The sequence below is a fragment of the Brugia malayi genome (assembly GCF_000002995.4).
Source record: "Brugia malayi strain FR3 genome assembly, contig: Bm_v4_Chr4_scaffold_001, whole genome shotgun sequence".
NCBI classification, from domain to species: Eukaryota; Metazoa; Nematoda; class Chromadorea; order Rhabditida; family Onchocercidae; genus Brugia; species Brugia malayi.
This window is the reverse complement of record NW_025062478.1, coordinates 784,226-810,227: the sequence shown is the minus strand read 5'-3', so window position 1 is coordinate 810,227 and position 26,002 is coordinate 784,226. Positions and strand designations below refer to the sequence as shown.

The window sequence follows — 26,002 nt, the reverse complement described above, 5'->3', positions numbered from 1 at the left end:
AATTATACTCATAAAGAATTGAATAATCAATTTCAATGTATTTGAATTTTATTCACATATTTAAAAATAAGAAATTTGTCAAAAAAGGAAAATTAATACATTACTAATTTAATTTAGTAAATAATCAAAATTCAAAAATTTTTTATAGAAATGTCAGGTAACAATGAAATAAAATGTATCGTTTTTGCGCACGGCGGCTATTTCACATAGAGTAACTGTTGAAGATGATTGTTAGCACAACTGACATTTGCAGCTAACATTTGCAATTTTGACAGCAAAATTTAGCTAACAAATGCAAATTATAATAAATTCTATCATAAGCACTGCTAAATTTTGAATTTTTTAATCACTTTTTACAATTAAAATTTCAATAATATTTTTTTTAACTTTAATATTTATTTTTAATTTAATTCAAATTGTTTTAAACTTATATCTTTTGCTCTTTTTTTCATTTCAATTCCTTACACTTTAAATTAATATGCCATAATGAACTTTAACCTTCGAATTTTAATCTAATTTATTCAAATTTTCTCCTTGAAATCAACCAATGTGTTTGTGTGATATTTTATTTATGACATATGCGCCATATGCTTCACAATATGCCATAATTATCTTTTTTTGACATAAATATAGCGCGCAAAATTCACACCAAATTTTCAATCAAACTTTTGCTTTGTTTTTTTTTTTTTTTTTTTTTTTTTTCAATTTTCTTTTTTTATTTTATTTATTTTATTTTTCTTACTTTTTTTTTTTTGATAAATGTGATAAAACGAATACTTATATGTTCTTTCGTTCGTTTTCTAAAAGATATTAGCATTTTATTATTTACAGAAAAAGGAAAAAATTGAATAGAAAGAAAGTTGATGAAATTGTTAAATTAAATTTGAATAAATTTCTATGCGAAGCTTTTCTGATATCACAGAATGGTTCACAGCACTTTAGAAGATGAATGGAAGGATGAAGCATATATACCAGAAGCTATGGAATCATTACTCTCAAAGAATAAACTAATTAAAGGTAATTTAAATTTTATGAGTAATAAATTAATTAACTAATAATCATTTATTTGTGCTTATTTTCAAATTATTTCCATAATTTTTTCCTTTTTTTTTTTAAGAAATTTATTTGCATTATGAGTTGTTGTTAATTTAATTTTTAAAATTGAAATTAATTTTTGTAAGTGATAAATTCAACTAAATGATAAATGTGTAAAGCATGTTTAAAATTTAAGTGATAAATTTTTATTCACTAAATCATTCATAAATTACAATTTTAAAATAATCTTTTTTTTTTTTTATTTATTTAAAGCTTTTTTAAATAGCTTTTTAATTGAGCATTGTTTGCTATGATTAAAAGAATTCGTTACTTAAGCTCATCATTTCATTGCTTTTTGCTTTCTCTTACTTTCTCACTAATCTTATCATTAATTTATCATTCTTATCAATTAATATTCCATTCTTGTATGCATTAAATATTTATCTTTTCTATGCTTCTCATATTGATATTAGAAAATATTTGAATTAAAAATTTATTTCATATATTATTAGATGAAAAATATATGCGACAACCTGATGAATCAATAAATCATTTTGGACGATGGCTTTTTGGAATTATCAGTGTAGCTATCACTCTTGTATTTATGTTCTTCTTCTTATCAAATATCTATAAACGAGTATCTGTGCAACGATCTGATTCACTTATGCATTCTTCTTCTGATTTTATTGATTCGTATGATCAAGAAGAAAGCAATGATCATACATTTGACATTCAACAGATCACTGATAATACTGATAATGCTGAACAACAATTCAATGTGATCAATGAAAATTCAGCTATATCACAATATTATAATGATAAATCACAAAAATCAATTAAAGGTTTTCTTTCTTTCTTTTTTTTTTTTTTTCATACATACTTTTTATCAATTGCCAAAAAAAAATTAAGAAATTTTATCAAAAAATTTAAATTTGTCCCAAAAAAAAAAAGTGAAAGTCAATTTACAATGTTAAATTTTGTTAAACTTTTAAGTAATGTTAAATTTTTTTTTAATGTTATTGTCTGATTCTTATTGAAATTTTATTGAAATTATCTTCAGATGATGATATAACAGAAGCAGTGGAACAGATAAAATTAGACGATGAAGTATTTACGAAATTTTTAAAACCACTAATCCTCTCAGATATATCTAAAACTACACTTACAGATGAAAATTTTTTCAATTTACCTACCTTTACTGTTACTCCTATTTCTATTCCTATTACAAGTAAAATTACTTCAGCTACTGATAAGAAATATAAATTTAATGCATATATTAAAACTTCTTTGCGTCCAAAACTTTTTACTGTAAATGCAAGTCTTTCAAATTTATTAAATGCTACAAAAACTAATTTACATTCAAATTCTAACACAACAAATGGAACATTATTGTTTGATAAAAATTCCATAACACCAATTATTCGAAAATTCTCAAATTTTAGTAAAATTAATTCACAATTTATTAAAAGCAAAGAGAAAAATGATAGTAATAAAATTACTATGACAACGACAAAATTTACCGCACATTTACGAATAACGACAATTTCAACGGTAAATGTCACCATTGCTTTATCACGAATGCAACAGGAAGATAACAGGATGATAAGCAATGAAGAAAATGAGAATGATGATGATGATTATGATTATGAATATGAAGATATTCTGTATCTAAGGCCACCTGTTGCTACAACAATAACAACAACAACAACAACAGCTACTACTACTACTATTACATTCCATCAAGTAAGGCTTTTCACAATTCATTTTAAATTAGCTTTTATTTCTTAAAAAAAAAAAAAAAAAAAAATTATATCTTGTTAAAAATTATATCTGTTTTTAAAAAAGTTATGTTTTATCCTCCAAAATAACAATTCATTTTCAATTTACTTCTATGCTTATCAAAAACAAGAAATGAATTGCTAAATTTGTTTACAATTTAAATTTACTTCAATTACTCAAATTTTTTGAGAAAAAAAAACAAATAAACTTTGTTTGTTAAACAAATATTTATTTTTGCATTATTCATCTACCAATAATGATGATAATCCAGTTATCGAATATGAATTAAAATATCAATTCTAGTTCAGTCCAATATCACAATCTCATGATCATCATCACCATCATCATCATCATCATTATCATCATCATCAACATTATCATCAACATTATCAGTGCACACATGATGATCGTCAATCACCAGTGATTGTCACAGCCTTATTTGACATTGGTCGTGGAAAATGGCCTAGATATACGAGGACTTATGAGCAATACATGAATTACCTGAAGCATTTATTGAAATTAAGAAATTGTCTTATCATTTACACTGATGCAAGTGGAGCAAATTTTGTACGACAAATGCGAAATGCTGATAATACCAAGGTGCTATTATTGTTTATTTCATTTTGTCTGATATTATCCTCAATATTTGTGGAATAAATTTCATTTCAACTAATATCAATGTTAGAATTTGCTAAATTGTCAAAAATTTAATTAAAAAAATTAATCTTTTTTTTTTTTTTATCAATTAATATTAATCAGAAAAAATTTCAGATATTTGAAATGTCTATGAATGATCTCCCGTTATATAGGTATCGAGAAGAAATGGAAGGTATTATTCGACGAGAACAACAAAGTAATGAAACTTTTTAATGAATTTGATAATTTAATAAATTTAAATGTTACAAAAACAATTGTTTTTTTTTTTCACAGTTATGCAATTAGTATAGAAATTAATAATATATCTATGTTTTTTTTTGTTTTTTTTTTTTAAACTATTTCAAATTGAAAAAAAAGTGCAAATTCAGATTGGCAATTTGGTCCAAAAATGCGTTATCATCCGGAAGCAAATAGCGCTGATTACAATATAATTGTTAATTCAAAGCCGTATTTTTTATATAATGCAACACAAAATGCTCAATTTCAAGCTTCTGATCGGATGTTTGCCTGGATTGATGCCGGATATGGTAAAGTAATTTCAATTAGTTTTCATCTAATTTAAATAATTTATTAATATATATAAATATATAATTAATTCATATAAGTATATAAGTAAATTAATATATATATATAAGTAAATTGATATATATATATATAAGTAATATATAAAATTAAATAATTTAACTTATAAGAATTTGCATAAATTATAAGTATTTAGGTCATGGACGAGAAGGAATTATTCCAAGTCATTGTCACTGGCGACCAGAACTTCAACGTGATCGTATGACAGTTATTAAATTGACACCAGCACATGACAAAGTATCCAGGTTTGACTCCTTTCTCTTTTTTTTTTTTAATTCTTAACAAAATAAAAAGATAGAATCTGTTAAAGTTTATTTGATAAATAAATTTATAGATATTCAATAACTGATCTATATCGTGTTGATTGGGTTGTATTAAGTGGTGGTTTTATTGCTGGTGATAGTCATACCATTAATCGTTTCTATCGATTTTATCAAAAATCATTTATGGAATTGTTAGATTCTGGAAGAATTGATGATGATCAGGTAGTAAGAACTATGTTATTATTCTTTTCACATAATTTAAATCATAAAATGTCTTATAAAAATAAAAATAAAAAAGTATTCAAAATTACTAATTTAATCATTTTAAATAAAAAATGAAAATGAAAAAAGAACGATTAAATGAAAGAAATTATTTATAAAATATTCAATTAAATGACTAATTTCTATGTCATTTTTTCATTTTTAAAATTTCCTCCAAATTCATACTAATTTAACACAAATGCAATTAATTAATCGATAATTTTGAAATTCAATGAGATAATTAATTTTCAAATGAGAAACATATAATTTATCAATAATTATACAATTTTAAATTTATACTCCAATTTTTTTTCTTTTTTTTTTTTTTTTTTTGATTTCTAAATTTAAACCGTAAAATGAGGGTCTTTTTCTTTCAGACAGTACTAACATTAATGCTTAAGCATTATGCAACTTTGTTTAATCCAATATCTAGCAATGGTGATTGGTATGCTGTATTTCGACTATTTCCGTGTAATAATAGCTAAAACCGGATACGATGTGAAACAACCGGATATGATGTACAATAACCGGATGTGATGTACGAAAAAAAAAGGACGATGAGTACTTGAAAATCATTTCTGAACTCGTTTATTCTTACAACTAGAAATGAATGAATGTTAGAAAATTGGAAAATCATCAAAATATTTATCATAAAATTTTTAATAAAATCAGAAACAAATTTTGAAATGCAATTGAAATAAAATACATTTCAATAAATTAACGACAAATTTTAGTGATTGAATTAATCGCATAAGAATGTTAAAAAAAAAAAAAAAAACATTCCTTTAGTATTTTTTATTAGAATATCTGGAATATATTTAAATTTCAACTAAATTTTATGTTATCTTTTGACTTTTGTCATCTATTCTCTGATCAGAATTAATGAATTCATTGTAAATAGCTTTTTTTTTTATTTGAATACTTCTTTTATACATAAAAATTTTCTTAAATGTATATATTTTTTTCTTACATAACAGCAAATATTAAACATAAAATTTTTATAATTTTTTTTTTGAAAATAAATTTCCATATTCCACTTTATACTCTTTATGACTTTTCAGTTCTTCAATCATTCTAATGTTTTTTAAACTTTATATTCAATTTTGTATCTAATTTGTTGTATAGAAAAATTCTCGAATATATTCCGAAATATTTTGATGCTAATTATCATTTGCAAATTTAAATGGATCTCTAATTTACTATTTGGATAATATGATTCATTTCATTAAAATTTTCAAATATATGTTCTTTGCTCTTTTCACAAAATGAGCTTATATTTCGTGTCACATAGTGTGTCGCATAGGGTGTCACATAGTGTGTCGCATAGGGTGTCACATAGTGGAACTGTGAAAACATACAATTTGGATGCTATAAAAGCACTAATGTGATTATATCATTTTGATAAAATTAATCACTTATGAAACTATTAGTAGCCAATCTCATTTGAAATTTTCGAAAAACTTTTTTGAAAGCCTAATTCTGTGATTTGATTCTTTTCAATTAACATTATAGCATTCAATTTTTCAATAAATTTGCACATTACAATTAAAATTTAACAAATATGATAATGTCGTTCCTCAATGAAAATAAAAATTTCTAAAAATTAATATTATAATTAATAATGTAAGAATAATAATAAGTAATATGATAATAATAATTAATAACATAATAATATATTAAATTAAAGGTTCCTGGAAAAAAATAAGACAAAGATCAAATTTTTTTTTTAAACAAAAAAATGAAAAAAAACCTAAACAAACTCAAAAAAGAAAGATTATTTCGTTAAATGTCAATAAAATGACAAATTCTTAGTTTTTTTTCAGTAAAAAAAAGTAGAAAATGTAAAATATTTCTGTGCATATGAACAAAAAAAAAAAATGTTAAATAAGAAATGAAAAAACACCACAAAACATAAAAGTTTATTTTCAAATATGGAATAATCAGTAAAGAACTTTCTTGATATTGCAATAATCTTTCATCACAAATGCAAATTATCAATATTGTTCATTTGATCGTAAAGTGATCATAAAAGATTGATCAATGATTGTTCTGATGATGTCCATCAACCAGTAGAAGTTCATATATGATGGATGCTTCAATCAAATAGCAATTCAAGTTAGGTTTAAATTTTAGTTTAGATTTAGGCTTAAACTTAATTTTAGCTTTAAAATCTGCCTTTTGCAATAATGATAAATAAGGGAAAAAAATTTTTGAAAAAACAAACATTTCTTTTTCAAAAGTACCAACAAAGCGATAAATTTAGAAAATTAGTAATAATTAATATTTTTTTAAAAAAATTTTTTTGTTATTTGAATAGTGAAATTAATTGCAATATTATTTGTAAAATCGAAATTTATTATTCTTACGATATATTTTTTTTCTTTTTTCTTTTTTAACTTATAGAACATTTTTTTTTTTTAATATTTCATTAGACATTATCTGCTTACAGCTTACATGCTGTTAAAACAGTTTTGATGTTTTATAATTCCAAGAAAATCATAATTTTAAAAAATACATGATAATATCTGCTGTTTAGATTTAGATTTAATAAACAATTGATAAATACATTGGTAATATTTGGATATAAAAGCATTCTGAAAATGATTTTTAAGTTAAATGTCGAAAATCTGCGACACTTGAATTTGAAACGACCTAAACTATTAATTTCAACCAAATGGAACTATTTTATTAACTGGACTCAAACTGAGAATGGTTGCATTTTCCACGATTCTTTTAATGGTGATATCAGAGCGGTCGAGAATGATTTGCGCCAAATCGATGGGTTGCGTGATTTTGTAATAAATCCGAGATTATCCGTGTCAGTTTCCTTCACTATGAGATAGTAGAAAGTTAGATTTTTGATAATTTACTTTACACTTTTCACTTTTGGTTTGTTCCGTTTTCATAAAATTTTTCAATGTTTTGTTAATTTCACTTTTATACATTGCTATCGATATGCATTATATTGCAGTTGTGACAATAATGACCTGAACGTTTTGGCACGTTCATCATCAGCCGAATTTTACATTGACCACAGAAAAAGGTCGTACAGCAGTGACCATTCTGTCTGATTGTTTATACAAGGTCGATTTTTAAATAAAACATACCTTCGCTTTTAGCTTCTTTCTTTTGAATTACTCATTCTCAATAAGTAGTGGTAGCATCGCTGTGTATTTCACTAATTCTTTATCTTCCTTTTTAATTATGGAATCGGAGGTAAAATTTGAAATAAGGAAGACTAACTGCTTGAGCTCATCTGTCCTATTTTTGAAAATAGTTCTTCTACGGGTCATTACCGCCCTACAGCATTTGTCCATCCTCTCTTCAGACTAAGGAAAGTGTAATTAAGAGAGTTGGAGGAGAATTATAGGAATAAAGCATCCATCCATAAGATGGCTCACTTAAGATCAGAGGTTAGTGGTGGTCAGAGGTCAGTGATGGTCAGGAGTGTATTATACTTCGAAGGAATAATTTTTCTGAAAAGTCTGGACAGTATGAATTGAATGTGCAAAATTTAGCTGAAAGTAAAATGAAAAACTCATCAAATCATCAATCTATTCAACAAGTTAATTTTCAATTAAAATTTATCTGTGCACATTTTGTACTCTCTATAACGAATAGAATGAAATTTAAGCAAATTTTTAAATTCTTGATTTTTAATTTATTTTGATCCCATTCTAATTTAAGACTCAAATACCATTCATTCTTACAAGGCGCAGTAACAATAAATGCGTTTAAATTGACAAAGAAAGTATTGTTTAAGTAAGAAAGGGAAAGTGAACAGAATATATACAATTAACCGTGTCATTTAGAATATTAAATAAACAAAGGATTAAATGTGGCGAAATTTAATTGAGCAAATTTACATTCAAAACATTGGCAATGCAACATTGTATAGAAACAAACAAACAAATGGAAAAGTGTCACTGACAAAGTTGGACATTTGACTGCCCTAATGTGTGACCACTGTCTAAGATACTTTAATTTTTAGATTCCTTTCCATTCACATAAAGAGTGAACTCAATGAGTAAACAAAGTGTTTTCCAAAATTAGTTTTATATTTAACGAAAATAACTATCATAGACAGTTCTTTTCCATCTATAATTGAAAAGAACTATCGAAATTAAAATCGCATGAAAAAGTGTTTAATTACAATATTCATTCATCTACATACTTAATATATTACAGATTAAATAGATGTTGGAATAATGAAATCTGCAGGAAAAACCAAATTATAATATGTTGAAATAAATTCTTACTAAATCATAAACTAACTGTCATATTTAAATATCAAATAAATATAAAACTGTTTCAAGCATATGTTTTAGATAAGAGATCGTTCAGCCAACACTTACCTTTCATTTTCTGAACTTCTCTTCATTATCTAAAATGCTATAGTTCGTTTAAAAAAATGTTTAAACTTTTTAAACGTAATACTGTACACGTCTACGTCTACCATACTATATAAAGGATTGAGATAATCTGGCAGTGACAGCTCCTTCACTCATTCTAATAATGAGCTTTGTTGTAAGCTAATGTCCACTATATAAGGCAGAATTAAAATTCATTATGTGAGTTAATTTTTTAGTATCAGTATGCTATCATTTGATTGTTACTCATTCATTTTTCCTTAATTCAAAATTTTCATTTATTTTTGATATTTGTTTGTTTTCCCTTCATTCTATACTTGTCAATAACAGTACATTATGATAGATTAATACTTTGTGTAATGTAATTGTTGGCGAATAAAATTCATAACAAAGACACTCCATTACACAGTACATTCATCTGTACAAACTTTAAATCATACAAAACTTTCGATACAAACTTTAAATCATACAAAGTTTTCGACACAATCTTTCATTTCTTTTAAATGAGCCGTGACTTTTGCAAATAAATGATCAGTGCAGAATATACAAAGCGATATTGTTCCACATTTTTTACGAGACACATTCTCTGCTGTCGTAACAATGCCAATGTTTTGCTAATATCCACATACTGAACAAATTTATTCTTTAGAAAATTGAACTGATTTTGATGCTAATAAATATAAAAGTACAGTATTCTCGGAGACTATTATCATAGGCAAAAGATAGGGAAGACGATGTACATACAGTATCCCTGGGAACTATTATTGTAGAGAAGGGGATGAATAACAGTATTACCGAGAACTATTGTCGTAGGGAAGACGATGTACATACAGTATTCCTGGGAACTATTATCGTAGAGAAGGGGATGAATAACAGTATTCCCGGGAACTATTATCGTAGGGAAAAGATAGGGAAGACGATGTACACACAGTATCCCTAGGAACTATTATTGTAGAGAAAGGGATGAATAACAGTATTCCCGAGAACTATTGTCGTAGGGAAGACGATGTACATACAGTATTCCTGGGAACTATTATCGTAGAGAAGGGGATGAACAACAGTATTCCAGGGGACTATTACCGTAGGGAAGACGATATGTGTACCGTATTCCTGGGAACCATCATTGTAGGGAAGAGGATGAGAATACAATATTCCCGAAAACTATCAAAAGAATGAAGCTGTGTTTATTTCAATGTGAAATTAAAAACTTAAAGTAATAGTTTCGAAATATCGTCCTTGCTAAGAGACAAACATGCCTAAACATTCTATTTTACAAAATCTAGATGGCTATTTGAATAAGTAATTTCTCTTCTAAATATTGTTTGTCATTGTAAGTAAACATACCATGTTATGCTCAATACAGTGAATCATCAATTCCACAAGCAAATAAACACCAGATTCATGAGCACCTGTCAGGCAATGTATTACGGTTGGTGGTACAACTGCATCTACCATTACGTCATTTCTTCTGCTAGATGAAAATGCCGATGATAGAGCATTCGAATAGCTACAGTTGAATCTCTTTTAATTCAAATTTAAACTTTTTCATTCCTTTTTCCACTTTGTGTCATTTTTAGTTATGTTCAACAGGTAAATGCTTAAATTTCCTTTCTTTAAACCTAAAATTTTCTTCTTTTCTGTCATTTTACAAGTATTACTTGATTATTTGATTATAGTAGGATTACCTGGAAGGTGAATGATGCAATGCATAATTAACAACATGCAATCCTTTTTTACACCAGTTATAATAACCGAGATCAGTCGATTGTGTTGTATTTCGATTTGTTGAATGCGTTAAATTTATCTACAAAAAATATTCTAAAAAGAAAAAAAACAATTATCACCCGAATATTTGATAGAAAATTACATGACAAATTTGATTGAAAAAATTTTGATAGAAATTTGATAGAAAAAATTACATGACAATTGTTTCGATTATTTTTAGATCCTGATATTGCTCCAAAATCCACTTCCTTTAACTTTTCATTTTCCAAATGTCGTCGAACACTATTGACAGCATCCATAAATCCTAAAAGATACAGTTAGAAGTGAAAACTTTTTTAGTTTCTTTTTTTTTATTGCATTGCCTAACTAATTAATCGATAACTAAAAATTAATTAAAAAATAAATAAACGAATAATAACTATAAAAAAATAAAAAATAATTGGTTTATTATTGACTGCAGAAAGGGAATGAAATTTTTCTAGGGAAAACTACTATTAATTGAAATATTGACTAAAGAAATGTTTATTTTTGAACTGATAAATCAAGCCTGAACTAATTTTTACTTATTCACTGGCCTGTTTACCTTAGAATGAATGATTTTAAAATAAACTGAATAATGAACAATTAAAGATTGCAGGAATGAAAAATACAAGGAAGGAAATAACTTTTTTTAAAAAAAAAAAAAAAAATTGCAAAAAAATAAGTTAATAAAGTCTAATAATAAGGATTGGAGTTTGGAATCTGATAGTTTTAGCTATGTTTCATTACCAATATCAAAATTTTAAAAGAAGAGTAAAATGTAAGAGGGCAGTACTCTTCTGGGACAAGCGAATAAACCTACCTAAGAAAGATTCCTCACTCGGTGGTATTCCACCACTTTCCCAATCCATCAATCTGAGATGATAAATGGTTCGTCGTTCTCCATTCGAATTTTGTTTCAATTGAAACATCATTGTCACCTGATGTTTGCTTGACGTACTCGAAAGTAGCGTCACTGAGTGATCTGATAATCTTAGTTTGCTCATTACTTTTGTTGGCCAATAAATGGGTGTTGTGGTACCTTTACAATCCTAAAGATATCTTTTTATGATTGAAGAATAATAGAATAAATATTCATATCTTTTTTCTTATCAAGCTTGTCAAGCTTATTTTACTTCATATCACATATATCAATCTCTATGTAATATATACCTCTTTAAATTTTATTTGTTTAAAGTTTTAAACCATTCATAAAAAGTTAATCAAAATCTCTCTTTGATATATTAATTAACTTTTTTCTGCAATAATCTTTACAAGTAATTTCATAGTAATTAATCGTTTATCACTTATCGATCAGTGGGTATTACATTTCTTATTCCAAAGATTAATAATATTTGATAGGAAAACTTTTCCTTACTTGAGCACTGCAAAGCATGACAATGAGCTGTGAACCGGATTCCCAAATCATTTGCCAGAAATCTTCAATGGTATCCGGAAGTGGAGCCTGCGCCAATATATATTTCAAAATTCGATTGCCAATTGGAATCTATAATATGCAAATTTAATGAGAAGAAATTTTTACGAATTAATAAATTCTCTAAAGCTGAATTACCTGAATGTTTGAGGCATTAATGTAGCCTGTTGGATTCGATTGTTTTGAATGTAACATAATTCGTGTATCTTCGTATGGCACTATCGATCGTGTACGGTTCCGTTTCTGGAAATTTCTTCTTGAAAACACTTTTTTGAAAATTAGCCAAGTTCGGACATAAAACAAAATGAAAGTAAAAATCTCTACTTTTTTTTTTCATCCATAAACTTACCCTTCTATCATAATTCCCACAAAGATCAAGCTTTCAAATTGAAATGTAAAATAATCAGGTACTAAATAAATTCCCTGGAAGTTTGGATAAGAAAAATATTTGAAGATGGATCAAGAAATTGAGAAAATCAATCTTATCATATTTATTATCATTCATTCATTTTCCGTTGTGAATGAATAAATTTCAAGAAACTATACCATATTTTCCGGTCTTTGACTTGTTGATACACCGGCAGACATACGTTTATTCGGAATCACTGCGAATTCTTCATCTAAAGCATCATCAGCTGCTAATTTTGTTAGAAGTCTTTTCAGCTGCAAAAAAAAAAAAAAAAAAAAGATAAAAATCTTTTGCATATTATTTCAAAGTATCACATGTATCAAATCAAAAAGTTATCGAAGAAATACGTGAAGATTACGTGAAATACTTATATGATCTATGCTTATCACAAAGCTTTCAACAAAACTTTCAACAAACTAATCATTACTTTCTCAGTTATTGTTAACGTTAACATTTGTTATTGTCAATAATTTCCAGTTTGATCAAACTTTTAGAATACAACACTTTATGATTTTTAAAATATTTTTTAATTTCAATAAAATTTTAGAATAAACTAATTTTACAGCTCTTAAAATAGCTTTTAATTTCAACAAACTTACTGTTTGGTCGTTTGTTGGGATTGATAATTGATCATTGATTGATAATTGATCACCAATCAAATTGGTAAAATGTCCATGAGTATTTGTAATACGATGTTGCAATGCACTGTTGACCATTATATGTCGTGAAGAAAACCGTTGTGACATCTCTCTGACCGATTCAGTCGAGCTAACTTCACGATTAGCTAACAATTCTTCATTTTGAACAAAATCCTTGAACAAAAAAAAAAAGTTATTCTTGTCAATTACATGTAAAATTTTCAAAAAATGATCAATGTCTAGTGGGATAAATTAGTTTTTAACTAATCAAAGATTTAAATTATTAACTAATCAATGATTTAAATTATTAACTAATCAATGATTTAAATTATTAAATAATCAAAGATTTAAATTATTAACTAATCGAAGATTTAAATTATTAACTGATCAAAGATTTAAATGATTAATTAACCAAAGATTTAAATTATTAACTAATCAAAGATTTAAATTATCAACTAGTCAGAGATTTGAATTATTAACTAGTCAAAGATTTAAAAATAAAAAATTAATTATTTTTTTGACACTATTGGAACTCTTATATTATTCATTTAGCATAAAAAATACATAGCTATATCCATTAGTCATTTTGTCATCTCGCTTTTTCTATTTAAAAGATAAATGAGTTATTTTTGCAATTATGTGTGAAATGTTTGCTCAGAAATGCTTTGGCTATCAGAAGTTAAAAAAAAAAAAGTAATAAAAAGTAAAAAAAATACAAATGAAAAGCCAAAGTATAAACTTTGCAATAATTGAAATAGATAAATTTCAAAGATTTAAGATCGAATAGATAAATTTCAGAGATTTAAGATCGAATAGATAGATTTCAGATCATAATTAAAAGCCCTGAAATGAATATGTAACACAGTAAGTATTAGAGATAATAAAACTTTAGTAAATAGCATTCTGATCTTTTAAACTGATCAATCACTCTTTTTCACCTTTATACTATAAGATATTACTTTCAAAATTTTCATGATTAGAAGGTTGAATGAATAATACTACTACAAAAATTATACCTTTGTATACGGAAAAGAGACAATGAAAATGAAAAGATGAGAGAGAGGAAATGTTCCTCCTGAAATTCTCTCAGGTAAATAGATTGTAATAAAAGATGTGAAATGATAGAGAAGAGAGAAAGAGAAATGGAAGAGATTTGAAAATGAAATAAATATATGGAAAATATCGTCATTTTGTCAAGAAGAATATAAAAAGATGCAAAGAAAATTATCCTTGTCGAATCGAATACAATGAGAAATTAAACGAAGAAAAGAAAAGAAACAAAGAAGGGAAAATTTTTAAGAGAATTAGAAATTAAATGAATTATCAAAAAAGATTAATGAAAAATATTTTTTTAATTTAAATTTCAGATCAATTTCAATTCTATTAACTGAGAAAAGAAAAAAAAAAGGAAAAAGCTGCATCACATGAACTTTCCTACAACAAACAATGAATTTGATTCAGAAAAAAAAAAGGAAAAAAAAAGAAAAAATAGTGAAAATTGCCGGTTGGGAGGGGCATAGCAGTAAGTGTAAAATTTTTTGGATAAAATAAACCGGAAACGTAATTCCTGATAAAGCATTTTTATTATTTGTTAACGAATAAAAATTTTGTTTACACGATAATCGTTTTTTTCAAATTAATGCAATGAAAGGTTAACAATCAGAAGGGAAAAAATTTGCAATCAAATTTGGAATTAAATGAATTCCACTAAAATTGTCGTTCATTTCCGTTTTATTAACAGAAAAAATAAAAAAGAAGGAAAGAATTTATGAAATTTTTCATTGTAAATTTGAAATAAATCAAAAAAAAAAGTTTCTAACTTTTAAATTTGAAAATAAAATGAAATTATTGTTAGAATGGAAATAAAATTTAGTCGACAATTATTCCAAAAAAAATTATCTGAAATATATGTGACAAAATTGTTTGTCAAACGTAAACTTTTCTGAATACTCTTTCTTAGTTCAATGCATCATTTATGATGTCATTGCTGCAAATAAAATGTCACAGATTGTGAGGAACTGAACTTGAAGAAAATTCATCTTTTCTTAAAATTTCAAATACAATTTTTTTAAAACAAAAAAAAAATTCGCATAAACTTCAAAATATTAAATACTTAGTTAAATTAATTAAATTAAAAAATTTAAAATTAAATTAAATTAAGTTAAAAATAAACACACAAACAAAAATTAAATTTAAAATTAAATTAAATTAAAAAATAAACAATATAATTTGATGTGTATTCCTTTCATCAATGCGCATTTGTGTCATTCTTGCATTTGAGCACAGAGAATAAATAGTAATTAATGAATAACTTTAAAATTTGATTAAATAAATTTGATAAAGACGAAAAAAAACAAACAAATAAACAAAAGTAATTTACCGCTTCACAGATATTTGTTGCTTTATCGCAAACTGTACATTCCGATGATTCATTTGGCATAATTTGTGATGAGATATTCTCGGAATCATTTCCGCTCGAGAAATGTTCTAATGCAGTAACTGATCGAATAGCAATAGATTGTGTGGAATCAATCGATGAAGCACTTAATTGTTTGGTGATTGAATTTTTGGTACGATTGTTGAAAACATCAGGAGATGAAATACTTCGTGATGATGATACGATAAGAGGCGCATTTTGAATTGGAAGCGCTTTTGTACCATCATCATCATTAACAGCAGCAGCAGCAGCAGCAGTTATGGGTGTGCGAAATTCATGAGTTCGACGTACGAATGTTTGTGGCGTTCGATCTTCCTCAATAATCTCGTAACGTTGATGCGTCAAAAATGCTTGTGATAATTTCATAGCATTGTTAGCGTGTGTTACGCCTAAATTTGTCTCATTTGGACTACCAAAATTATTTGTTTTACCATTTTGCTGTCGATAAATGTCATGAATTTGCATAAATGATGATGATGGTGGATAATAGATGTGTCCAGCTTGAGCTAAATATGAAATTGGATGAGTTTGACCTTTAATTTTTGATGTTGTTGGATGATTATGATGATTTTGATGTTGATGATGATGAAAAAATGTTGCTTGTGATGATGATGATGTTGATGATGATGTTGTTGTTATCATTGGTGATGATTTCTTGCATAATTTTTTCCTCAAAACATCTTTTGTTATCTGTTCATTAAAATCTTTCTTAGTACCACCATCCATCATCATAAATCTTGTCGTATGTGTCGCTATCTTACTATTGTCACCATTCTTTCTTTGTGATTCGTCATTCATATTCTGCTATAATAATAGAATTATTTAAAATATTTGAAGAAAAAAAAAAAAAACTTCAAATTTTTCAAAAACAAAAAAAAAAAAGAAAAGATTTCTCAGAATGTAATTGACTGGAAATTTTTTTTTTTTTTTTTTTTTTTTTAAATCTTACAATAATTAAAATTAAATGAGATAAGATAATTTAGAAATGAAAAAATATGATATAAAATCTAAAGAAATAGTACAAATTAATAAATCATCAAAAATTAATTTCATATCTATTAAGTGAATTTGATAAAATTGTGTCACCAAATAGAATTATTATTACCTGTGATTTAACAATTGTTGATTGTGATGATGGTAATATATAAGTTCTACAACCTTTTACTGTTTGCCAATGTCTGCCAGTTTGAATGGTACCATTCAGGTGTTGTAATTTCGATGACTTTTGTGAAACAACAGCAGCGGCTCGTAATTCTGCTTCAGCTACAGCTAATCGATATCGGTCTAATACGGAAGTGATAAGATCAGGTGATGAATGACAAGTACTCAATAGATCCGGACTGCTAAGTGCATGAGCCGGAGATGTCTGTAATATTTGTTATCAATGATAAGAATGTTAAAGAAATAGATAGAAAAACAAATATACAAAAGTTTAATTGAAATCTAAAAATGGGATAATAATTACATTTAAAATTCTAATTTGCTCCATTTTTTTTTCCGCTAAAAAAAATAAACTAAGAAAGGTTAAGAAGAAGCAATTATCAGGAATTAGCAGTTGAAATAATAATTTTTTAAAAAATCCGATGCAATTTTCGAAATAAATCCGATGGAAATTTTCTGATAGATACGCTTAATCATTAAACTGTTAAATTTATTTTTGCAATATATTTGTTATTTATAGTAATGATTGTTGGTTAGTTGCTTCAATCAAACAAATGAAATTACTTAGTATCAATGTTAATAAATACCTTTTGTGATCCATTTGCAAGCAATGAATGCTTATGCACTAATGCCGCAGCGCTTCGACCTAATGTATGCGTTCCGCCGCCAATCATGCGGATTTCCGGTGAGGAACCAGTCATCTGAAAATGAACAAAGCTTCTTCTTGGTTTTTTTTTTTTCCTTTTAACAAAAATTCAACTACACTCTCAATTCTATCAATCCATTTTCTTTAATTAATATTTTTAATATTTTTTTATTTCAATGTAAAATTTTGCATGCATTAGGTTAATGAATTTCTTGCTGTAAGATAAAAACTATAACATAAATTTTAAATATTACCGTATCAGTTAAATGACGTTTTCCTAAAGCAGCAAAACTATGAAATTCAAATTTTTGAGCATCATCTTCAGCAACAGAAGGAATCATATTCCGGTGATTATCTTCCGGTGATGAAGCATCCTACAGAAATATTAATTCCACTAATACTGCTATTGAACCGGTTTTGGTACAGCTAATTACAATAATTAATTATAATAATACTACTACTAGTAGTTAAACTATAAACATGATCCTTCTTCATTTGATCAGATGATGATATCAATCTGAATACTCAAACACAGCTTTACTGCAATTTTAAATCGTAAATATTTAAAAAGTTGAAATTAAATTTTAAAATTGAAAATAAAAATATCAAAAGCAAAAAAAAAAAAAAAAACAATAAAAACCTTTGCATTATTTTGTAGCAGAAAGGGTGTTGAGCAATATAAAACATCTGATGGTGAAGTACATTCTTCATCATTCATAAAATTTAATGCTGCAGTTGATTTTGATAGTACATTTCGGGAAACATTTTCAATTTCAATGTTTGTTTGATCATTTGATAATAATATATCAGCAATACCTGTTAATATTATTTGATCAATTAAAATAAATTGACAAAACAAAATTAACATTGATCAGTTTCTAATTTAAAATTTGGCTATTTTAATTTAGAACAACTAGAATTTTGCATTGAATTTCAGTGTTTTTTTTTTCTTTTTGATTAAATTATTATTGATTGTTTGAGAACTTTTTATTGATCAAAATTTATGACAAATTTTTGTTACATTAAAATTAAAATATGCATGGCAAAAAATCTTATCAAAGTAATGAAATAATTTTAGTAATTTGCATTTCTGATTTACTAATTAATGATAATATTATTTGATAATATTATTTTCTAATATATATATATATATATTCAAATTTGGGAATTATTCTTATTTTTACTTACCTATTTTTTATTACTAAATTACATTTTGCACACTTATACATTTGAAATTTTAATTCTGATTTTTTTTTTTTTAAACAATCAACATTTGAGCTAAACATTCTTTGTAATTCAAATGAAATCACTAAAATATCATATTTTTATTTATCCAATCTAAGTTAATTAATTTAATTTAAATAATTAATAATTTAAGAATTGAATTAATTTTTCGATAATATCAAATTTATAAAATAATATACCATTTTTTGCTTTATTATACTGTAATAATGAAGTTAATGGTGAACGCTTTGCTGGTTGCGTTTGCGTGTCATTGGAATCAGTATACGTTGATAAATTATACATTGACGTAGCCTGTAAAAGTGACGTACGCTGCGATCTTTTCGTTGACGGTAAACGTTGGGTAGAGGAGCAATACGTTGGTTCAGGCATCATTGTATAAACTAATGATGCATAATCTGGTCCATTTAGACGAGTTGTATTAAGCTAAAAAAATTTTTTTATTTAAAAAAAAAAAACTGAAATTACTTCAACTTTTCAAATCATATAGTTTCTATATCATAAAAATAATGAAAGTAATAATTTCTGGTTTTTTATAAAGAAAAAAAGAAAAGAAATTTTGCAGAATTAAAGATATATTAAATAATTTAAAAAAAAAAATTCCAATTTTAATTAAATTAATTTGTTTAATTGTTAAAAATTATAGATGAATACTAGCTGAACTATGTGACAAATAATTTAAATCTTAATTATGTAACAAATTAAAAATGTTATATTTAAATTATTAAGTATTAAATGAATTACCTCAGCATTTGATGATCTCATTAAATTGAATGTTCGAATACTTCCTTGCAAATTATTGATACTGCAAAAATTATAAACTTTTATTTTTTGAATTTTTTCAGCAAATAATTATTTTTTTCTTTCAACTAATCAAAAAGTAATTAAAATTTTTAAAATGAAATATTCAGTAATAAGTAAAAATTCTAGTCAATTTTATGGCTATATATAAAAAATTTATTCATATATTTTTTTTTTTAAAAAAAAAAAGAATTTGTAAAAATGTATATAAATGTAAATTTTATAAATATTCTTTAGTTAGAGTTTTCAAAAAAGAAAAAAATTTGAAATCAATATTTTAAATCTAAAAAATTGATGCAAATTAAAAAATAAACAATAAATGACAATAAATAGGTAGATACAAAACAAAAATAAAAAAAAGGAGATCAATGAGAAAGAATAGTTTAAACTATAATTTTTTTTTTTAATTTAATTATTTCATTTCTAAATTTAAATTTATTTTAAATACAATTAAAATATTAAAAAAAATATTTATGTATTTTATATAATTTTTTTTTTTTTGTTTTTTTTTTTTTTTTTTTTTTACTTCATTGGACTATTTTTTTCAATGATTGCTTTATTTGTCGCATAACGAAATTGCCACATCATTACCATTGCTACATAACGTGCCATTTCTACATCTTCCTATAAAAATTAAAATTAAATTTAAATTTAATTTTGATTACTGAAATTAAAAAAAGTTGGCACAGTTTCAAGTTTAATTTTTTTTTTCCTTTCAAAATTTAAAGTAAATATTTTAATACTATTGTGCTACATAATGTACCATTTCTACATCTTCCCAAATAAAATTATAATTTAAAAAATAAATAAAAATTAAATTTAGTTTCTTTTTTTTTTTTTGTTTGTTTTATTGAAATCAAAAAAAAAAAAAAAAAGATTGCATAATTTCAAGTTTAATTTTTATTATTAGCTAATTCATTTTTTTAAATTTAAAAACTACCATAGTAAATTGAATTAATGTTCCATCATGAAGTCGAACATTTAAATGTCGTTTCATTGCTTGCATATCTTTGATCTGTTCCCATCCAAAATCAACAACAAATTTAATTTGTAACATTCAATTATTTTATTTTCATCGTTCTTTTTTTTGTTTTTTCGAAAAATATTAAATTTTAATAAATCTTTTTTTCATTTTTTTTTTTTTTTTTTGATTAAAAAATTTGAAAAATAATTTTTATGAATTTACTTATGTTTTAATGGTGCACCATATGATCCTTTGATAATAATACCTTCCTGAGAATATCCAATTTTTACCTCTGTACTATCTTCATCCTAAAAATGTATCAATTTTTTCTCTCTCTCTCTCTTTTCTTTTTTTGAAAAATTTATAAATTATTTAAAAAACGAAAGGAAAAGAATTAATTATAATATTATTTGTAAAAAAATCACATAAAATACTTAATAAATTTTTGAAATAATTATCAAAAAAAAGGAATTAATTATAATATATTTCTAAAAAAATCACATAAAATATTCAATAAATTTTTGAAATAATTTTTAAAAAAAAAAAATTAGTTACAATATATTTGTAAAAAAAAACACATTAAATATTTAATAAATTTTTGAAATAATTTTAAAAAAAAAAGAATTAATTATAATATATTTGTAAAAAAAACACATTAAATATTTAATAAATTTTGAAAATAATTATCAAAAAAAAAAAGAATTAATTATAATATATTTGTAAAAAAAAACACATTAAATATTTAATAAATTTTCGAAATAATTTTTAAAAAAAAAAAATTAATTATAATATATTTGTAAAAAAAAAAAATACATTAAATATTTAATAAATTTTTGAAAATAATTTTTCAAAAAAACTAATCAATTTTTATAATTGATTGAAAACAAACAAAAAAATTAAAATATTTATTTAAATTTAAATTTACCTTTCCATTAAAATATTCTTCGCCATAACCTTCACATTGTTGTGCATCAACGATATATAATAATGCAGCATAACTAGGTTGCATACCTTTTAATCGTTCATGTACCGCTGATACTCGTTTTAATAAATCTTCCTGAATTTGTGCACTTCGACAAATATGCTGCAAATATTAAAAAAAAAAAAAAAGAAATAAAAATTTAAATAAAATAAAAATTTGAAATTTTCATTTTAAAAAAAAAAAAAAATTATTTATTGGCTATCATTTTAGAATTATGAAAATTTGAATCAAATTTTAAAGAACAAAAATTAAATTAAATTTTTATATGAATTGTTATTATTATTATATAAAAATTAAAATTTTAAAATCTTTGAAATAAAAAATAAAAAAAAAATCACTTATTTATAATTTTTATTTTATTTACCTTTGGTAAAAGAGGTACAGTTTGCATAAAATCAATTGTATGTATTGTTGGATCAAAATCACCGTACTCTACTGGAAAATAAACAATCTTTGAATTAATTTTGAAAAAAGAAAAAAGAAAAGACAATGAAATAAAAGTAACATTTAAAAATCTTACAATAAATATTATAAATAAATAATAATTAAATAATTATTATTTAAGAAAATCAAAAAAAGATATCGAAAAATAACAAAATTTCATAAATAACTTATAAATAACTTCATTTCACAAAAAAACTTCAAACAGTTTTAAAAAGTTTTTAAAAAAAAGAAAAAGTTTTAAAAAATTTTTCAAAATAATCGTTTCAATCAGATTAATTTCAAGTAAAGGACAAAAAAAAATTTTTATAATTAATTAATTGTATAACCATACTAAATTATAATTAACATTCCTACCCATTTAACTAATCAATATAAAATTGAAAAGTTATGGATAAAACAAAAAATTAGAATTTTAAAAATTATCCATTTTGCAAGAAAAAAAAATATATAAAATACCAGCAAAAATTTTTCAAATAATTAATTAATCGTTTGTTTCGGTCTTGAAAGCGAACTGATAAAGCTATCATAGAGTGATAAACTTATCATAAACCAATACAAAAGTATATATTTCAAATTTCAAAAAAATTTTTTTTTTTATTTTTTACTGTTTAAATAGCGTCGAAATTTGGAGATGTAAAAAAAAATACTCAAATAATAAAAATAATATTAAATTTTGATAATGCAATACTTATATCTAACTTTATATTTAATATATTTTGTTTACAGAATGCAAATTATTTTTAGGTTTTAAAAAATGGAAAAGAGAATAAATGCATTTTTTTTTTTTTTTTTTTTTGTTAAATAAAATTTTACTTTGCATAGAAAACAAAAATGATTTCATTTCAAATTTTCTAAAACATAATAGAGCAAAAAAAAAAAAAAAAAAAAGAAAAAAGAGAAAATAAACAAATAGAACAATGATCAAACATCAAATCAATTTAAATAATTTCATCACTTTTAATATTTAATTACTCATTTAATTTCAAATAAAATTTAATAGAAATTTTATTTTTAATTTTTCTTACTTTTAATCAATTTAAATGTTTTTATTCTTTAATTTTTCTTACTTTTAATCAATTTAAATGTTTTTATTTTTTTTTTAGTTTTTCTTATTTTTAATTAATATAAATTTTTGTCTTACCTTGAAGACTGTAAGCTGCAAGATTAATATATTTTTCGAGTGCAACCGTTAATTTACCTTCAACAACGTCCAATTTCATCAGGAAAAAATAGTATGATCTAAAAAAAGAAAAAAAAAATTTTTTTCTTTTATCACAATTATTTTAAATGAAATAAAATTTTTTCTTTCTCCTTTTCTTACCCTTTTTAATTTAATTTAAAATTGAAAACTTCTCGTCTTTTTTTTTTTTTTTTTGTCTCATTTTACAAGAAAAAATTTTAAAAAAAATACTAGTTTATTAATTTTGCTTACTTATTTCAAAAATTATAAAAAAAAAAATCATTATAAAAGCAAAAAAAAAAAAGCAAAAACAACATTAATTTATTTATTTCATTTATTTATAATTTATTTTTTTTTAAATTTAATATAACAATTTGAAAAAAAAATGAAAAAAAAAAAAAAAAGAAGAGATTAACAAAATTATTATTTCATAGAATGAATACAAATCTATCATTTTTCATCTTTTTTCTTGTGCATTTTCAAAAATTATTTTGTCAAAAAAATTTTAATCAATCATTTTTAATCTTTTTTTTTGTTTTGTTTCTTTTTTAAATTATTAAAATTTGATATCACCTAGCCATTTGATCAGTTAATGTAAATGCATTTGGTGTATGATAGAGGACAGCTAATTGTACTTGTCGCGGTTTGCAAGCCCATTTTTCCAATTGTCGTCTTAATGGCTTATCAAGTTCCACCCAACGCATCATCCTATTATCTGGATCGTTTGTTTTCATTTGATATCGTAAGCCAAACATTTCTACCTGTAATAAATTTAAAATATTTAAAAAAAAAAAAAACAAGAGCTTAAATTAAAATAGGTAACAAAAAAAAAAAAAAAAAAAAAGGAAAAGCCTTGCATCTAATAAAACAATTAAATAAACATATTATAATATGAAAAAATAAATAATAAAATAAATAAGTAAACAAATAAACAAATCAAAAAAACAAAAAAAGATTTGTATTGTTTATGTAAACTATTTATGAGCATATATCTCTTACCTATAAATTTTATATATACATATATAGATCCAATCACTTCATTTATTTGCTATTCATCCATATCCTATAATATGACACTATCCAACCAAATAAAAAAAAAAAAATTAAAATTTACAACTTACTACTAATTTTTTTTTTTTTTTTGTTAGATTTAATTATAGTTTTTCTCTCTCTCTTTTTTTGTTTATTTGTTTTTGTTTATTTGTCTTTGTTTGTTTATTTATTTATTTGTTTGCTTTGCTTTCTTGTTTATTACTACCACTGCTTTCTATTTTACCATTTATATATGTAAATTTTAATAAAATTTACATATATACTAACCTGATTAAGATCAACTTTTTGGCTAAGATATTCCATGCATTGACTTGCGGTACTTTCGGTTGTTAGTGTACATTGAAGGATTGCATAATCACCAAGGTAAACAGTTAATACGTAAATATCTTGGCTTAGATCATATCGACCACTTTTTTTACCCCATTTTAATTTTAATGGCATATGTAACATTTTTGAAATAATAATCATTGCATTATTCTTGCCTGAAAGCAAAAAAAATAAAAATAAAATAAAATAAATTTTTAAATTATTTCAAATAAATAATCAAAAAAAGAATAAATAAATAAATAACTTCGCTATAAATAAAATTGATCATTTTTACAAAAAAGAAATTTTTAATTATTCCAAATTAAATTTTATTATTCATTTCATAAAATAAATAATGAAAAGAAAAAATAAATTAAATTAGTAACTTTCATTATTTCTATCTTTTTTTTTTCTTCTTTTAATTAGATTTTTTGAAATATTATTGGTCTTAAATTTCTTAATTAATAAATAATAATGATATATGTGTAATGCGATTGTGCTAATTGTTGAATAATGAAGTGAAATAATTTAATTTTAAATGGAATCATTTAAAATTAAATTATTTCTTTTTAATTGGGAATTTATTAATTAGGAAATTTAAATCAAGAAAATTTCAAAAAACGTAATTGAAAAAAACAAAAGGTAAAAAGAATGGAAATTACTTTTTTTTAGCTATAAAAGTGATAAAACTTTATTTTAAGTCTTATTTAAGCTAAGTAAAATTAGCATTTTTTTTTTATTTTAGCACTCTTTTCCGCCACTTTTTTTTTTTTTTTTTGATATACAAAAATTGCAATTTATTAAGTAACTTTATGAATTACTTCAATTTTATTCGATTTTAAATAAAACTTGAATTCCAAATTATATAGTATTTTATATGATAGTAAGCTACTGAATAACACATTCAACTATAATAGCAAAAAGAAAAATTAAATTAAGCCTAAACAAGAGGATAAGCTAATTAATTTTAATTATTAGCTTCATTTCGATTTAGTTAAATTTAATTTCATTCCTCAATTTATTTATTTATTATTTTTTTTTTAACATTATAATATATTACATGTAGTAATTTTCTTTTTTGTTGAATTAATATTAAACAAAAAAGAAAAAAAAACGTAAATAAACAAAGCTATAACTAATTAATTACAATTAATTAATTAATTTAAAGGAAAAACTGAAATATTGATGAAGGACAGTGCTAGTTCAGGTTGGTGTATTACTTAAGTGGATCAGAGTTGTTTGTTTACTTTCTTAATTTATTTTCACTCCACCCAATTGATTGTTTACTGTCATCCAAATTTCTATACACAGTCATTGTCTCATTGTAACATTTTGTGCATTTCCTCTTTATCATTAATTATTTTGACAAATTATTTCACTTTCAACATCAAATGTTATTTAATTAATCCTACAACAAAACTAAATATAAATATAAACATTCTACAGTTAAAAATAACAAATGTTTTACTTTTTAAATTCATTCAAATTTTCGTTTCTTTTTTTTTGGATGAAATAAATTTAAAATCATAGTGATAAATGATAACATATATAAGGATAAATAGTGAAGAAAATAACAGAAAAAAAGATACTAATGTTTGATATAAATAGTAAAAA

General features: G+C 23.7%; 3 protein-coding genes across 4 annotated transcripts; 1 reads left to right on the top strand and 2 right to left on the bottom strand.

Annotated features, from left to right (window-relative positions):
* Positions 1-923: 923 nt before the first annotated feature.
* Bm12320 (uncharacterized protein) lies at positions 924-7,648 on the top strand (the record flags this gene model as incomplete). Its single annotated transcript, XM_043081218.1, has 10 exons — positions 924-1,017; positions 1,548-1,877; positions 2,096-2,778; positions 3,118-3,414; positions 3,586-3,667; positions 3,840-3,998; positions 4,190-4,298; positions 4,388-4,538; positions 7,190-7,395; positions 7,549-7,648. The coding sequence occupies 10 exons, from the start codon at positions 924-926 to the stop codon at positions 7,646-7,648; spliced, it is 2,211 nt and encodes a 736-aa protein (XP_042937152.1).
* A 1,798-nt stretch (positions 7,649-9,446) lies between these two features.
* Bm10478 (Uncharacterized protein) lies at positions 9,447-20,516 on the bottom strand (the record flags this gene model as incomplete). Of its 2 annotated transcripts, XM_043081217.1 has the most annotated exons (18): positions 9,447-9,575; positions 10,292-10,454; positions 10,633-10,751; positions 10,867-10,976; positions 11,514-11,742; positions 12,069-12,197; positions 12,264-12,368; positions 12,672-12,788; positions 13,134-13,346; positions 15,553-16,413; positions 16,715-16,975; positions 17,358-17,471; positions 17,671-17,790; positions 18,057-18,232; positions 18,841-19,084; positions 19,403-19,463; positions 19,986-20,083; positions 20,400-20,516. In XM_043081217.1, the coding sequence occupies 18 exons, from the start codon at positions 20,514-20,516 to the stop codon at positions 9,447-9,449; spliced, it is 3,366 nt and encodes a 1,121-aa protein (XP_042937151.1). The 2 variants fall into 2 exon arrangements, with proteins under 2 accessions (XP_042937151.1, XP_042937150.1); XM_043081216.1 differs by lacking the exon at positions 17,671-17,790.
* Positions 20,517-20,641: 125 nt separating this feature from the next.
* Bm11624 (Uncharacterized protein) lies at positions 20,642-24,532 on the bottom strand (the record flags this gene model as incomplete). Its single annotated transcript, XM_043081215.1, has 6 exons — positions 20,642-20,731; positions 21,349-21,507; positions 21,770-21,840; positions 22,991-23,088; positions 23,603-23,790; positions 24,350-24,532. 6 exons carry the CDS (start codon positions 24,530-24,532, stop codon positions 20,642-20,644), a joined length of 789 nt encoding a protein of 262 aa, XP_042937149.1.
* Positions 24,533-26,002: the final 1,470 nt, after the last annotated feature.